Source organism: Phasianus colchicus, chromosome 3 (assembly GCF_987193195.1).
Source record: "Phasianus colchicus chromosome 3, bPhaCol1.hap1.1, whole genome shotgun sequence".
NCBI classification, from domain to species: Eukaryota; Metazoa; Chordata; class Aves; order Galliformes; family Phasianidae; genus Phasianus; species Phasianus colchicus.
In genome coordinates this window covers 52,102,712-52,117,536 of record NC_143438.1, presented here as the reverse complement: position 1 = coordinate 52,117,536, position 14,825 = coordinate 52,102,712, and the positions used below count along the sequence as shown (strand labels likewise).

At 37.8% G+C, this 14,825-nt stretch overlaps 1 protein-coding gene across 1 annotated transcript in view; it reads right to left on the bottom strand.

Annotated features, from left to right (window-relative positions):
* LOC116242174 (desmoglein-4-like) overlaps positions 1–14,825 on the bottom strand; it is a 31,407-nt gene that overhangs the window by 13,635 nt on the left and 2,947 nt on the right. The window contains exons 2-5 of the mRNA XM_090138298.1: positions 2,706–2,741; positions 2,233–2,361; positions 917–1,072; positions 620–767 (exon numbers count right to left, since the gene is read on the bottom strand). Of these exons, the coding sequence (XP_089994424.1) occupies positions 620–767; positions 917–1,072; positions 2,233–2,361; positions 2,706–2,741 (469 nt within the window). The remainder of the gene's footprint in view (positions 1–619; positions 768–916; positions 1,073–2,232; positions 2,362–2,705; positions 2,742–14,825) is intronic.

Below are 14,825 nucleotides of genomic sequence, written 5' to 3'. Positions count from 1 at the left end.
AGCCTGTAGATATCCACATAAGAAATCTCCATCGTTTAAAATGAGATTTTCTAGAAGTTCAGATATGAGTGTTAACCACAATTAAGTGTAACACACTCAGTGTTAATAATGATTCCAATAGTTTAGGGAAAAAGAAAAACTTTACGTGCTTAAGAAGGGTCTTATTTATCAATATTCTACTGCAACTGCGATATTTAGGCTGCAAATACAAATACTTGAAATGGAAAAAATGGGAAAAAATCATTTTTTGTTCTCTTATGGGAAATAAGTATACTTCCATTTTTCCTTTTTTTTTTTTTTTTTTTTTTTTTTTTAAGTGAGAAAAAGTGGACTGATTTATTCTAAGTTTCACTTTTAAAGGAACTATGCGAGGATACAGTTAGGAACTGGAATATTCAGCATCTGTACATGGGCAAAGAAGAGAGGGAAGGAAGCACTTGCTCAAGCACTGAGCTTGAGCCCTGCTCCAATAACATTCTGAGCCATCCTCTGCTCCAGTAGCTTTGGGAAAAGTATGTCATTGCCTAAGAAAAAGTAGAATGAACACACCAGGCTTATATGAACTATATTCTGGATTCTTCACTGACTTTACCATAATAGGCATAACGTAGTTACTCACTGTCCATACTGCATTCTTCAACAGATCCTGTAAATACCGATTGTGCAAATACAGGAGGATTATCATTTATATCCAGAACTCTGACTCGAAGTTCAAGAGGTGGTTCCAAATCCATACCAGTCACTGAGTGTTTTGCAAAGCAGCGTATCTAGATAAAGATATTTACTCGTTTTAAAACCAAAAGCAAAGGAAGAAAAGCAGGAATCTGAAATGAATTAGAACATTTTTCTTCTTGTGCTTTTCCTGTTCCAAACTACATCCATCATTAAAAAGGGAAATAAATTCAAGTGTACTTACAACAAATACTGGGGTCACTTCCCTGTCCACTATTGATGTTATATTAATTTCTCCTGTTCTTGGGTTAACAACAAATATTCCATAAGGGGCACGATCAATTCCAACTCCAGAGATGCTGTATGTGACTGGATTATTTTCTTCACAGTCTGATCGAATCTGCAATAATAAATAATAGTAATTTATACTGAGAACTGTACAGAGAACACCTGCAGTGCTCTTTTTCACAACTATTAGTTTCCTTAAAAATCTTTATGTCAGTTTTTCTCCCAACCACATATCACAAGATTCAATTGACTGAACAAATTTAAGTCTTTTCTACAAAACAATCAGCCTACAGTTGCATTTGTGCTTGAGTAGTGGACAAGATTTCTCTTTCTTAGATTTCTAGCAGTGAAGTGCAGCTGTTGGAGGAGATGAACTTCCTAGAGTAGCTCAGGGGAGGACCTCCTTAAGGACACTGTCATGGAGAGAGGGTAGAATCATAAAATCACAGAATATCCTTAACTGGAAGGGACCCACAAGGATCATCGACTCCAACTTCTGACTCCACACACCAACTAAAATCAGTATTGTACAAACGCTCCTTGAACTCCAGCACTCAGGGCCATGCCCACTGCCCTGGGCAGCCCACTCCATGCCCACCGCCCTGTGGTGCAGCAGCTGTCCCTAACCCCCAGCTGCCCTCCCCTGACACAGCTCCATGCGGTTCCCTCGGCCCCTTTGCTGTCACACAGAGCAGAGCTCAGCGCTGCCCTCTGCTCCCTGTGAGGAGCTGCAGCCGCCATCAGGCCTCCCCTCAGCTCCTCTGCTGTGCGCTGAGCAAACCAAGAGAACTCAGCTGCTTTCCATATGTCTTGGCCTCCAGACTCTTCACCATCTTTGTTGCCTTTGTTTGGACTCTCTCTAATATTTTTATCTCCTTCTTATAATGTGGAACCCAAGTTCTTTGCTTTGTTGTCCACATGAGTCAGGCACCATCCTTGAATTTGTGCTCACTCAAGGAGTTTCTAAGAATCAGAAAGAATATCTTGACCTAATACACAGACAATGCACAGTAAGGAGACTGTGGTTGAAGCTCTCCAGGAAGGAGACTGACTGCAGTGTTCTAGGAAGCTTTTGGTCACTCCTCAGCAGCTGTGTGCATTTGCCTTATGAGACTGTCTCAGCAGAGCTGGAAATTCTTAGTCATCTTTCTTTTATTCTACGTTCCTTGCTTTGACTACTCTAAGCAAATGTGCTTTTAAATCTCTTTTATTAGCATGTCTTTAGAAAAAGCGTCCTTGTCAGTGAACACCTCTGCTATGCTTTCTACTTACTCTGGCAATTGGATTCCTTTTAGAATTATCTTCTCCTTCTCTACAGGCTGCAGCAAATTTTATCCATTCGCGTTTTTGTCTTCTGAAAGTTTTCCATCTTGCCGTTCCATTTCCATTCCATTCTTTTACCTTTGACAGAGTTACAGTGTCATATCACCAGCAACCTCAATGTATTTTAAATTAATGCAGATATTTAAAGCATCCCACAGCAAGAAATTTTTGTAGAATATGTGTTTTTAATACATTAACGAGTCCCAAACTCTAAGACTGTGCATGTGTACATTACAAGTATTCCTGTGTAGGAGAAATTCTTTTGAGAGGATGAGCAGGCTGTTACCTGCAGCTGTTTAATATTTAAATATATTTTCAACCTTCAAGCTCAGAAATGCCCTTTTTTAGAATCTTCTGTGTCATTCTTAAATTAATTATGTCTCATTATATCAAAAATCATTTTCTGAAGAAATATTTATTACCTCTACATGAAATCCTGTGCTGAAATCCAGGAGTACCTGCAAGAATGATAAAAAGATTAGCATAAAAAATGCAGGGTAAAATGCAGTAGTTCAAACCCAACCACTGTGCACTGCAGAATTGCAGGGCAGTAGCAGTATGTTTTCTGAAGTCTGTTTCAATAACCTATCTAGGTCACAGCTGAAGTATTTCTGTGAATTTTATTGTACCGTTCATTTTTTTCTATATCCATCACTTCAATTCCTTGAAAATTAATACATTCAAAATTATTTCCGTCTTCCAGGGCACTGTGAAGAGATGTGCCATAGCAAATTTTAGTTATACCTATTCTCAAAATGCAACTTTCACGTGGATTTTTAGATTGTAACCATCTCAGCTGAAAAAAAGAGAAATTAATGGCTGCAAGATTTATTCTAAATAATTTATTCTTTTTTTTTTTTTCTTACTTTTTTACTTACTTTCGATACACAGTTTAAACAAAAGGAGAAAAAGTTTTCTCGAGGTTAAAGTATAATGCAAAGCCAACTGAAATCAGCAGGTAGATTTCCCTGCTTCAGAGTTCAGTGGGCTTTGATTTGAAGTCTAACTACACAACGAAAGGCTTGAGTAAATAAAGTTCAGAGGATCAGATGCAATATGAAATTATTTTAAAATTAAAATCATAGAGAATCATCAATTTCTTGATTAGCAGAATTCTTTCTTAACCTTCTTTCTAAATAAAGTGTGAAAATGAAATTCACTTAGTCAATGTACTTCTTCAGAGTTTAGGTTTAGGTTTTTCTACCTCTGCTCTCTTCAGATCATGAAAGGTGAAGATCATGGATTTGCCTGACTGGATGCTTGCTTCATTCATCATTGGGAGAAACAAAATACCTAGGTAACTCAAAAAATTGGTGCAGTTTGCCTTTTCTTGCCAAATGTGACTAATGGTTATAGTTACCAAGTTTCCAAGTTTGTATAGTTTCCCAATAAAGTTTAGTTATTTATTTTATTTTTTGACTGACATTCTGTTTTGTGTATTTTAGGACAGAGTTGCATGGATATAATCTGTGATGATCTTTTCTTTGTTAATAACTTCACATGTTATGGGAGTTTCCTAAGTTCAAGTATATTGCAAGGTTGTTCTCTCAAAACTGGAAGATAAACACAGACTATTTTCCTCTTAATTCATGTTAAAACAATTTTACATGCAATAGGGTAAGATTAGATTAATCTGTGAAGGAGAGAGTTTGTAATGTGGCTTTGCCTCTTGATTGTGTACAGTACCTTGATATTTATGAGACTGCCCATGGAGTAAGATATTTTTGTTTGTTTGTATCTTTGAGCAAGATATTGACACAAACTGCTAAGAAAATAACTTTGCAGGAAAATTGTTACAGTCATTTTAGGTCTTTGAAAAGGAAATAGATATGTTCATGCTGTGTTAAACACATCATATTGCTTTTAATATCTTCCTGACTGTTTAAATCTTCAGTTGACATTCATATGCAGTCATTACCCATCTTGGAGAAGGCAGTCTGCAGTATCAGACTCCATTTAAGCTGTGGGGTGCTTTCACCTTGGTAGCAGCTAAAGCCTGTACTTTTTAAATCCCCTTTGTGGCTTGGGGAAACATGGGAGAGTGGAAGGTGCTGATTACACCTTCACCAGAGAGGCTAATTGATAAAGTCCACCAGAAATTGCACTGATTCAGCATTTCATATCAGTTGATCACACTGTCATAACAGAGCTTGCTTTGGCAAGTACAGTGAAATCCTCTCCACCCTTAGGCTGAAATCCTTTCTGGCGTGCAAGCAATTGTCTTGACCCAGAAAATTATGAGTATACACCTTCAAATGCAATGCCAGTGAATCTTGTCTGCTGACTGCACCTATGGCATATTCTGTTATTTAACAGTGAAACTAATATCTCACATTCAGTCATGTCACTCTTGTACTTAAAAGGCTTAGCTGAAAAGCTGTGTTGGGTGTCTTTGTAAAGGAAAAGCTATAAAGAATTATCTTTTTTAAGGACATAATGTTAATTAAACCCCTTACTTCTATCCTATATGGAGTTCTGCTTCCAAGAAATGAAGAATATCCTTTTTACATGAGTTTCATCCACTGGAGCACCAATGATGGGAGCTCTAATAATTAATTCATCAGTAATGTTGGCAATTGTAAATTAAGGCCCTCTGTTTCCAGCTTTGTCCCTTACTGACGAAGGCAGAAATCCTGCTACTGTATGTTGCCAATAGAAAAATCATTTAAGAAATCTTGATGGTTTTGAATCCAGAATTCTCAGTACAGTTTGTGATGTTTCTTGAAAATCTTGATCTGACGAACCCAATGTCTGCATTCAGTAACTCTCTCTTTCCATTACTGCTAAGGGACTGAGGGCAGACAGACATCAGATAAAGTTGTCTGGTTCACCAGCTAAACTTAAATAGTTCTGGAGTGACATCTATTCATCATGATCCAGGGCTGAAAAATTTCCTGCCTTTCTAATTTTTTCCATTCATTAGCAGTTAGAAGGCTCCCCTCAATTCCAACTGCCAATGTTTACCGTCTCTGTGTGATGCAAACTCTTTTTTTCCAGTGCAATTTCCAGTGAAGAAGTACATTTTGACATCTGTCTGCAAGATAGTTTGTTACACTTCTAAGCAGTGAACAAATTTCCCTTTTAAACTAGTATCTGATTGTCTGCGTGCTGTACTTCCCATAGATTCAGTGATTAATGACAGTTTACAAGAGGAGACGCTGAAATATGTGGGATGTATATTGAGGACCTTGGGGCAGGCAAGCTGACCAGGATGACATTAAGATGTGCTGTCCCTGAAAAATGCAGAGAAACTTGAGGCTAGTTGCACAAGCTGTTTCTGGTGTGGGTTGGGAGAAGTGCAAACAGAAGACATATTTATTGTGACAGTCATTCTCACGGTAGTCTGTCTGAAAACCTGTATTTTATTATGATGAACTCTACAGAAGATGATGCTTTAGAAGCACACTGGAGTTATTCTAGGTTTATTCTGATGTAACTGGGAACAGAATTAGGCCCATAGGATGTGCATGGTTCTTTGCACCTTCAAAGCAATTTACAAACACAAATTAACTAATCATTAATTGACTGCCAAGCAATATTATGTATTATACGCACTTACGGAATCCTCCCTCCTCCACCTACTCATATCTAAATGACTGAACATGCCTTTAACATCTTCCCAGCATTATTCATATAGGATCTCCTTCTCACTCTTTGAAGTCAACGGCGGTATTGTTACTGGCTGTGATGGGAGGAGTGCTGAGAACACACATACATTATATGACTCATCAGGGTGCCATGGTAGCTCTGGTTGTGTCAGCGTTTTGAGACTTTTACGTCTTACTCAGCCAAAGCTTTGACCAGCAAAGGGTTGAAATATGAACCCTTCCCACCATGCGTTATGCACTTCTTTAAGAAAAAGATGTACCAATGCATGTAAAATAATGACAAGCAAACCTGAAATATGAGACTCAATCTTATTTTAAAAATAAGCCATTTGATAACTTTTAAATCCGCATTTTTCATTTTTGCAGGTCAGTAATGATTGTGCTTTCAGGTTTAAGGGGAAATTTTGGGGGATGATTTTTCTGCCAGTTTGTCTTCTGCAAAAGTTAGCTGTTTGTGTTTCTTCCTGCCCTAGCATGTGAAGGGAAACTGAGCCCAATCATTAAAAAATGAATAGAAAAAATGTTTTTGATGGACATTGTAAGCCATTATCATTCAAATTTTGTTTTTTCAAGTTAGATATTCTCTAGTCATGTTCTCCTCAATAAATTTTATCAATAAAGCCAGAATTCTAATATGTCCCAGCACGATAAGACACATTAGAGTCTCTAAGCTAGCACTCTAGCTCTGAATGCCATTTAGGAACCATTTTTACTCAGGAATGTAACTGCAGATTTAAAAAGCTCATCTTGGGTGATACTTCTGATGCAGAATTGCTTTATTTTCTATTTCTACAACATTTTTAAATTTTTTTTCTGAATAGCCTACAGTTTCCTGGCTACACCCTGGTAGATGTTTGGTATGCAAGTATCATAGTGGAGAAGATTGGGCCCCTTAATATTTTTAAGTACAACCTGGTTTATGAGTAGAAGGTGCAACTAGAGCCTTACAACAGGAAAATAAAGCATAGATAAGACATGGGAAAATATAGCCAGACAAAAGTGCATATGAGAGATGTGGTGAATTTAAAATTATTAGCTGTCACATGATGGCTGGCAGGAGAAGAGTCATACCTGATCAAACAGGTTATTTCCATAAAACGTGTCGGCGCAAGTACCACAAACAGAACTCCCTTACTCATGAGAATAATGCCTTTGAAGTCATGTGAGCAGGGGTTGCAGAATCAGTCCCACCAATGGTGAAATGCATATGGTGAATTATTAGTTTCAGAGCTGGTAACTTTTCTTTTTTTGAAAGTGCACTAGCATGCTAAAATATGTATAACTCCACAGACTTTTTATCTGATACATGTTACTAACCATATACTAAGCAGACATAAACTAAGACAGGTAATTTTCATGAAAAATTAATCAAGCCAAAAGCCAAGACTGCTTTTCAGTCTTGCACTAAAATAATTTACATAATATACTTAATCTCTTTGTCCATCACTTTCTTTTGCAGCACTGAAAGATACTATTGTGCTATACATGCCAGCAGGACCATTGCTGTGCAGGGAAGCGCACAACAAGAGTAACAATCATTTCCTGGAGTTTGAATACTTGATACTCATCAAAACATAGCGTCAGTTTTCTTGGTACCTCCTTTTTTTTGACACATCTCAAATCAGTCACAATCATAACAATATACTGAAAGAATGAAAATTCTCAAGGTTGAAGAGAGAAGATAAAACAGTAAAAGCTCTTCTGAATCGATAGATTTAAATGCAATGCAGTGAACTTCTTTTTTAAACTGTAACCCATCTGGAGTATGTAACATCAGGTAACTGAGTAAAATGAATATTCACTGATGTTATATAAAAATCTGGCACTTTTAACACGATCTGCAACATGCCAATCTCAGAGACCTGCTTGCTTCATTATACAAGTAGAAACTCATCTGAACCATAGCGTGCTTTTGCCAAGTTTAGTCATTGTTTTCCTGGCAGCTGCCTTGTGTGAGTTAGTTCTACTTTACTGATGCCTGCAAGATACAACCCATCGATTACCTTCTCTAAGCAAGTCTCAGGATTTTGTATGCTACAAAAACATACCCCTTTTTTCCTATCCACCACAGCCCCAGAGGTGGCAGTGACACGGAATTAACAAACTAATACATTCTGTAAATCAAAAGCAACTAGAAAACATAACTGTACAATAAATTCTATCCTTTTCAGTCTGAGGGCCCTAAAGCTCTACCTAAATTTAAATGAGCAGCACAGATGAGTGAAAAAGTCCATGCAAAAAAGAAAAAAACACAATGCAATAGTAAAAGGGCCACCGTAATTCCTTTAAGTCATTTCTCTCTAAGTTCTGTGTCTTGATGAACACATTGTACAAGTATTTCGTTTCACCATAGCCACAGCTTTCCTTCTACAGTAAGAAAAACAAACCCAAGCAGTGACACTTTCATCATGCATTCACTTGCTCGGCACATGGCTGCTCCGACACACACACACTGCAAGGTAGGAGTTCTTTGTAGTGTGAAATAATGGGCAAAGTCTTGATTTTTGCTTGGATATCATTTTCACTACATTTCATCCTTTTCTCTTGATTATAACCATAAGATTCATCCAGTTCTGAAACCATCCAGTTTAGAAAAATACATTTGCTCTTCACCTTCTCACAATTAACAAAAAATAAAGGCATGAAACAAAATAATAGCCAGTCAGGTTATCAGAATTTCTTTTTTAAATGATAAGATTTTTATTTTAAAATGGGACTCCTTAAATAGTACCCATAACAACATTATCCTGAAAAGTCAAGCATTAAACATGGAAACTTACATACTAAGCATCAAAAGACTGAAATCGTAACCAAAAGAAACATCTGTGAGCTTTTAATGAAAACCTAAATTACTTGTATAGAACCTTTAGAAATGCAGTTTAAAATGAGACTTACGCCAAATTCACAAGATTTTCTGGGGTGGGGTATGGGGGGTTACTAGTTTAAACTGTGAAATATAATGGGCTGCTGAGGAAGATTTGGTCGGCACGAAGTTTCCAGATATTGTTGTAAAATTTGACTTACCAATAAGAGGAAAAGAAAAGCAGCTGTTCGGTGAGGGAGCCAATCCATTGCATCTGACTTCTTGGATACAAGTCCAACTGAGTTATGGTTGCAAGCCTGTTCTTTTTCCCTCCCCCCCCCACTCTGGTGTCTATGTAAAAAGACACTCGGTAGATGTCCTTATACTCAGCCTTTCAAGGTGTCTCTGCCTCCCTCTGAAGGAAGCACTGAAGATGCTGTATAACAGAGTGTCTTTCCCCACCCCAAAATCCTGGGCTGGTCTCATCTGAAATGCTTGACAACATCATTATTGCTTGCAGGTAAAAGCTAAGAGACACACCTTAATGCTTATTGCACTGAAACCCTTTGTTGGATACAAAAGGGTACGTTTTAAAAACAGAAGGCAAGCTTTGCGAGGAAGATACTGAGTGATTTATAAATTACAACATAAGGAATCATTAAAATGGTAACTTATCTTTGCTTTGAATGCATTTGCCAGTTTTCTCCTTGCATCGAGTACAACAGAGGAGCTTCATGAATATTTCAGTAGGGAATATAAACTTTAAGAAGCGATTGAGTTAAAAACACATGTTCATTTGCTTACTGTCAGGCAAGAAGTCAGTTCCATGCACATTTCCACAGAGGTGCAAAACCCCAAGCACTTTTTTTGTGATTAAAAAAAATGAACATATTAACTTGGGGAAAAAAGGTGTTTTTCTCGTTGGACCAAAAAAACATTCAGAGGCAGAGAAATGACACTTTCTGCTTTCATTACTTGCATGCCATACCTGTCTTTTCCTATGGGTTGTGCTCTTGCTGACATGGAGGAGGAAAAAAAAAAAACACTCCTTGTGCCAGAGAATCTGGAGAGCTGCTCAAAGTGATAGGTGGTGGAGAGCAAAGGGAGGATGTGCTCACTTCGGGCCTCATTTGGGATAGCATGCAAACAAATAGTGAAGGATGAAGAAACCTCTGCTCAGCAATGGATCTCTTTTTGCTGCACTGAAGGCTTTGCAACTGCCTCCTGGCACACTTGGGGAAAAAAACCCTGAATATTCACTGTGCTGGCAGACTTGTGAGGAGGGTACACCTTCAAAAGTGCAATACAGCTAGCATGCTCTTGTTCCTTGAGCCCACTGAGGTGTGAGGCATCTCCTAGGACTGAGCTCAGCACCTCCAGGGGTACTCAGCATCTCCTGGGATGAAGCCTTATGCTCCTGCCAGTTCTGTATTTTAATTCTGATCACTGAATATAAGTTATTTCTTACAAATGTAAAATATGCATATTCTTTTACAGACTCATCTTTGCTCAGAAATTTTTTTCATTACCAGAAAAATTAATTTGATGTACAGATAATAATAAAGTGTGTCAAACAACAGTAGTGGTTACAGCAAAATTGAAAATAAACAATAAAAGAAAACCCACCAGCTATTTCACTGTATCTCTCTGTGACATACCTCCTATGAAGAATAGTGCACATGGACTTATCAGAGGGGATAAATAGGAACAATTTTTCAGTGGAAAAAAATGCCATATGACATTTCAAAACAGATTTTTTTTTTTTAATGGTCAAACTTTAGAAAACTTTATTTGCACATTAAGAATTAAAAAATATATTTTAAGAAAAAAAAAATGACAAAAAAATTTGCAATCATAGACTCATAGAACCTTTTGAGTTGGTAGGGACCTTTAAAGGCCAGTTCAACTCCCCTGCAGTGAACAGGGACATCTACAGCTACATCATGTTGCTCAGAGCCTTGTCCAGCCTGACCTTGAATAGTCTCCAAGGACACTATTCCAGTACCTCACAACCCTTATAACAGAAAACTTCATTCTTACACCGAATCTAAGTCTCATCTCTTTTACTTTGAAACCATTTACCCTTGTCCTATCACAACAGACCCTGCTAAAGAGACTGTCTCCTTCCTTCTTACAGTTCCTCTTCAGATAGTGAAAGGCTGTTATAGGTCTCCCTACAATTTTCTCTTCTCCAAGCTGAACAGCCCCAGCTCACTCAGCATGTCCTGTAGGGGAGGTGTTCCATTCCTTGCATTGTTTTTCTGGCCCTCTTCTGGACGTGCTCTAACAAGTCCACATCTCTCTTGTACTGAGGACTCCACATACAGATGCAGCACTCCAGATAAGGTCTCAGCAGCGTAGAGTAGAGAAGCAGGATCACCTCCCTTGCCCTGCTGACCATGCTTCTTTTGATGCAGCCCAGGACAGTATTGTCTTTCTGGCTTGTGTGGGCACTACTGGCTCACGTCCAGCTTCCCATCCACCAGTACTCCCAAGTTATTTTCATACTTCACTGTAGAGCCATTTTTTTTTTTTTTTTAATATTTCCTATGGTGCCAACGTGCAAGAACAAAAATGAGCTTCACCTAGAAAATAAGAACAGGAAATTACAAAGGAGAGCATGATGAAGTAATAATAAATCACAGAAAAGGTAGATGTTTTTATTTATTCTGGTAAAATGTTAATATTATTTGTAGTTTGATATTCTGAGAACAATCAAAGTAATATGGTAAGAGAGTTCTTCTGTAAACTGTTCAGGTCTCATGGGCAAAAAGGAATAGAACCTTTAAGGTGTCCACTGAGAGGAAGATGCTAAAAAAAAATAATAGTGTAAAATATCTTGAAAGCAGAAATAACAGTAATGCAGTTCTACTGTGAACCTCTGCCTTTCCACATTCATTTTATTAATGTTTACATGGTTTAAGTGTTACAACTGTTTCTGTCTCATCTAGGTGGCAAAATGTGACTAAAACATTCATGTCATCAAATTTCTAACAATTTTTGTGATTGTTGACTTTATATTAGTGCTCTTACTTGAACAAAATGGATCAACTTACATATCATTTTGCAAAATGAATGAAAATTAAGTTAACATGTTCAGGAGATTCGGTGTTACCTTAAAATGTGATATAGCTACAAAAGAAGAGGCTATTTGAAATTTTTTTGCATACTTGTGTCACACATGAAGAAGGAGGTAATCACTGATGATGAGATAACTGAATTGCAGGTAAGACATTCCTACTGGCAACCTATCTGTTGCTTTTGCTCTTGCTTTGGTGTGGATACTGACATAAAGCCTTTCTCAAGGAGAGCTGCTCAGTAGCTCCTTCCCTTGAAGACAAGTGACGAGGTTACCAAGTGGGAATGCTTAGCATTAGAACTTAGAAAAACATGGTGGCAGGCTGAGTATTGTGGCCCAGCTAATGAACTTCCCACATTTTCTTTTCAGAGAGCATTTAAGCAAACTACATCTCTGGGACAATAGCGTTTTTCCTTTGGAGCGAAAATATTTCATATCACAGGACCATAGAATGTCCAGGGTTGAAAAGGACCACAACGATCAGTTTCAACCTCCTGCTGTGTGCAGAGTCACCAATCACTAGACCAGGCTGCCCAGAGCCACATCCAGCCTGGCCTTGAATGCAGGGATGGGGCATCCACAAACTCCTTGGGCAACCTGTTCCAGCGTGTCAGCACGCTCTGTGTGAAAAACTTCCTCCTAATATCTAACCTAAACCTCCCCTTGTCTTAGTTTAAAACCATTCCTCCTTGTCCTATCACTATCTACCCTCGTAAACAGTCATTCCCCCTCCTGTTTATATGCTCCTTTCACATACTGGAAGGCCACAATGAGGTCTTCCCGGAGCCTTCTCTTCTCCAAGCTTAACAGTTTGCTTATCTCCAGATAATGCCAGCAGACACTGACGAGTCTCAACCTATGTTCTTGTTGGTTTTGGTTTTTTTTTTTTCACTTTCTCGGCATTAATTTTTCAGTGTTTCAAGGCTGAGGATCATAACCTTAACTGAAGAGGAGAAATTAAAGGGAAAATACATGAAAAGAATTAAAAGCACCTTTAAAATCAATTGTAGTACAATTTGGATGCTAAACCCTGAACTAACTTAGTCATAAATTAATGATGACTTTATTAAACTGATGTAGAGCAGATTAATGTGGATATATAACTAAATTTTTAAATTAAAAAATTTTGCTTTTGTTAACTATAATAATATTGATTTATTTCTTTTTGTTCTTCAGTTGCATAGTATTCATCACATCCTGTAAATACTTTCTTCTTTATTAGTATTTATTTTTCAATTATATATAGATATATATATATTACTTTGCTTTGATTCCGTCTGATTTTTTTCACGGAACTTTCATGCAGGTAATTTGTTAAATATTTTCATATTTTTTTTTCTGTCTGAACTAAATATAGGTATTAATATACATATTAATACAATTTTGCATTATCCACCTCTGTAAAGAACATACATATATTCCCTTGTCTGACAGGCAGCACTTAATTTTCAGATTTCCTATATGGCTTAAAACATGCAGTTTTTAAAGGTAATAAACCTCAGAGCAGATGATAGGAGGGAGAAAGAGGTAATGCTGCAAAACCAGGGGCAGAGGATGGGTAGGACAACCCCTTCAGGCTACAGCAAGAGCTTGGATCTATGTGAGATAACCACAAAAACACACCCTAAAAATGAAGTTTGAAATAGTTCTCAGACATAGCCTTGAGTGAAAGTCTCCCATGTGGGAAGTATAAACAAAACCCTATGACAAACAACAACCCCCCCCAGCCCGCCTTCAACAACAATCTAAACAATTAAACTTTTCTACTATAGCATTATTTTCTTGATTGAAGGTTGTATGTTTCTCCAGAAGTTACCTGGAAGATCTGCCATTCCTACGTCAATATAGACCTCTATTCCAAAACAACAAGCTAGTGTAGGACTTTCCTAAATTGTCTGTTTTCTGGGAACCAGGAACATACATTTAAATTATTTTATCAATGCTATATTCAGACCTACATGGAAGGTAAAAGAACGGAGTTTCTGTAGTACATTCATATGCCCAAGAAAATGCAAATAAGAAGTACCATTAGCTCTTTCAAAGCATTGGATGAGGAAGTCAACATGATTAGGCCTATTTTAATATGAGGAACCTGAGGCATGAAAAGAAAAAGTGATTTTTCTGTAACAAGCAAAGCAGGGACAGGAAGAATCTCACCTGTTGCATTTTAGGATATGTGACAAGTGGCATATGGCAATGCACTCACCTCTAATATATTTTATTTTAAATTTATGGAGCTGTAGCTTCTGGGAACTGCTTGAAACATAAGGCACACAGATGTTCTGCAATGCATATAATGTACAGGTCTATCTTTTGTTACACACATACATACAAGTGTGTGGAATTGAGACTGATTAGAGCAGTGCCATCATGAAATTGCCAACTCTGGACATGATGTCTGCCTTCTCTGTCAAACCTTCGGAGTGGCCAGTAACAGAAAAACATTTAAATTCATAGGTGCCCTGGGAAACAGTGGTCTCCTACTTTTTCAAGCCATTAGGGTTTCCTGGCTGTCTTACTTTTATTCTCCCAGTTCTGGAGAACAATTTTCCTTTGATTCATATATTATTTTTTGAAGTTATTTACTCATTTATATTCTGTTAAATATATGTATATTATTACCAGTGAATTTTATCTTCTGGTGAAGTCAAATTCAATGACTCTAGGGCTTGCAGTAGCATCTAGGGTTAGCTGCAGGATGGTGTTGCCTGCATATAGTTACCATGACTCATTCTGAATGATGGGTAGCCGCCACTGAAGTCACTGTTAATGCTCTTGGCAGTTCTCTGCTATGATGAGCACAGGAACTCTTCCCAGCTCCTGAGCCTAGGCTGCACAGCAAAAGACTCTCCAAGATTCATGTGCCATACTTGCCCCTCTGTCGTGCTATCTATGTAAAGCTGGTTTTCCTCTACGTCACAGCGCACACAAAGCACAGAGTTCATAGAATCATAGAATCACTGAATCATTAAGATTGGAAAGACCATTGTTATCACCTAGTCCAACCATCAACTCATCCACACCATGTCCACTAATCATGTTCCTCAGTGCC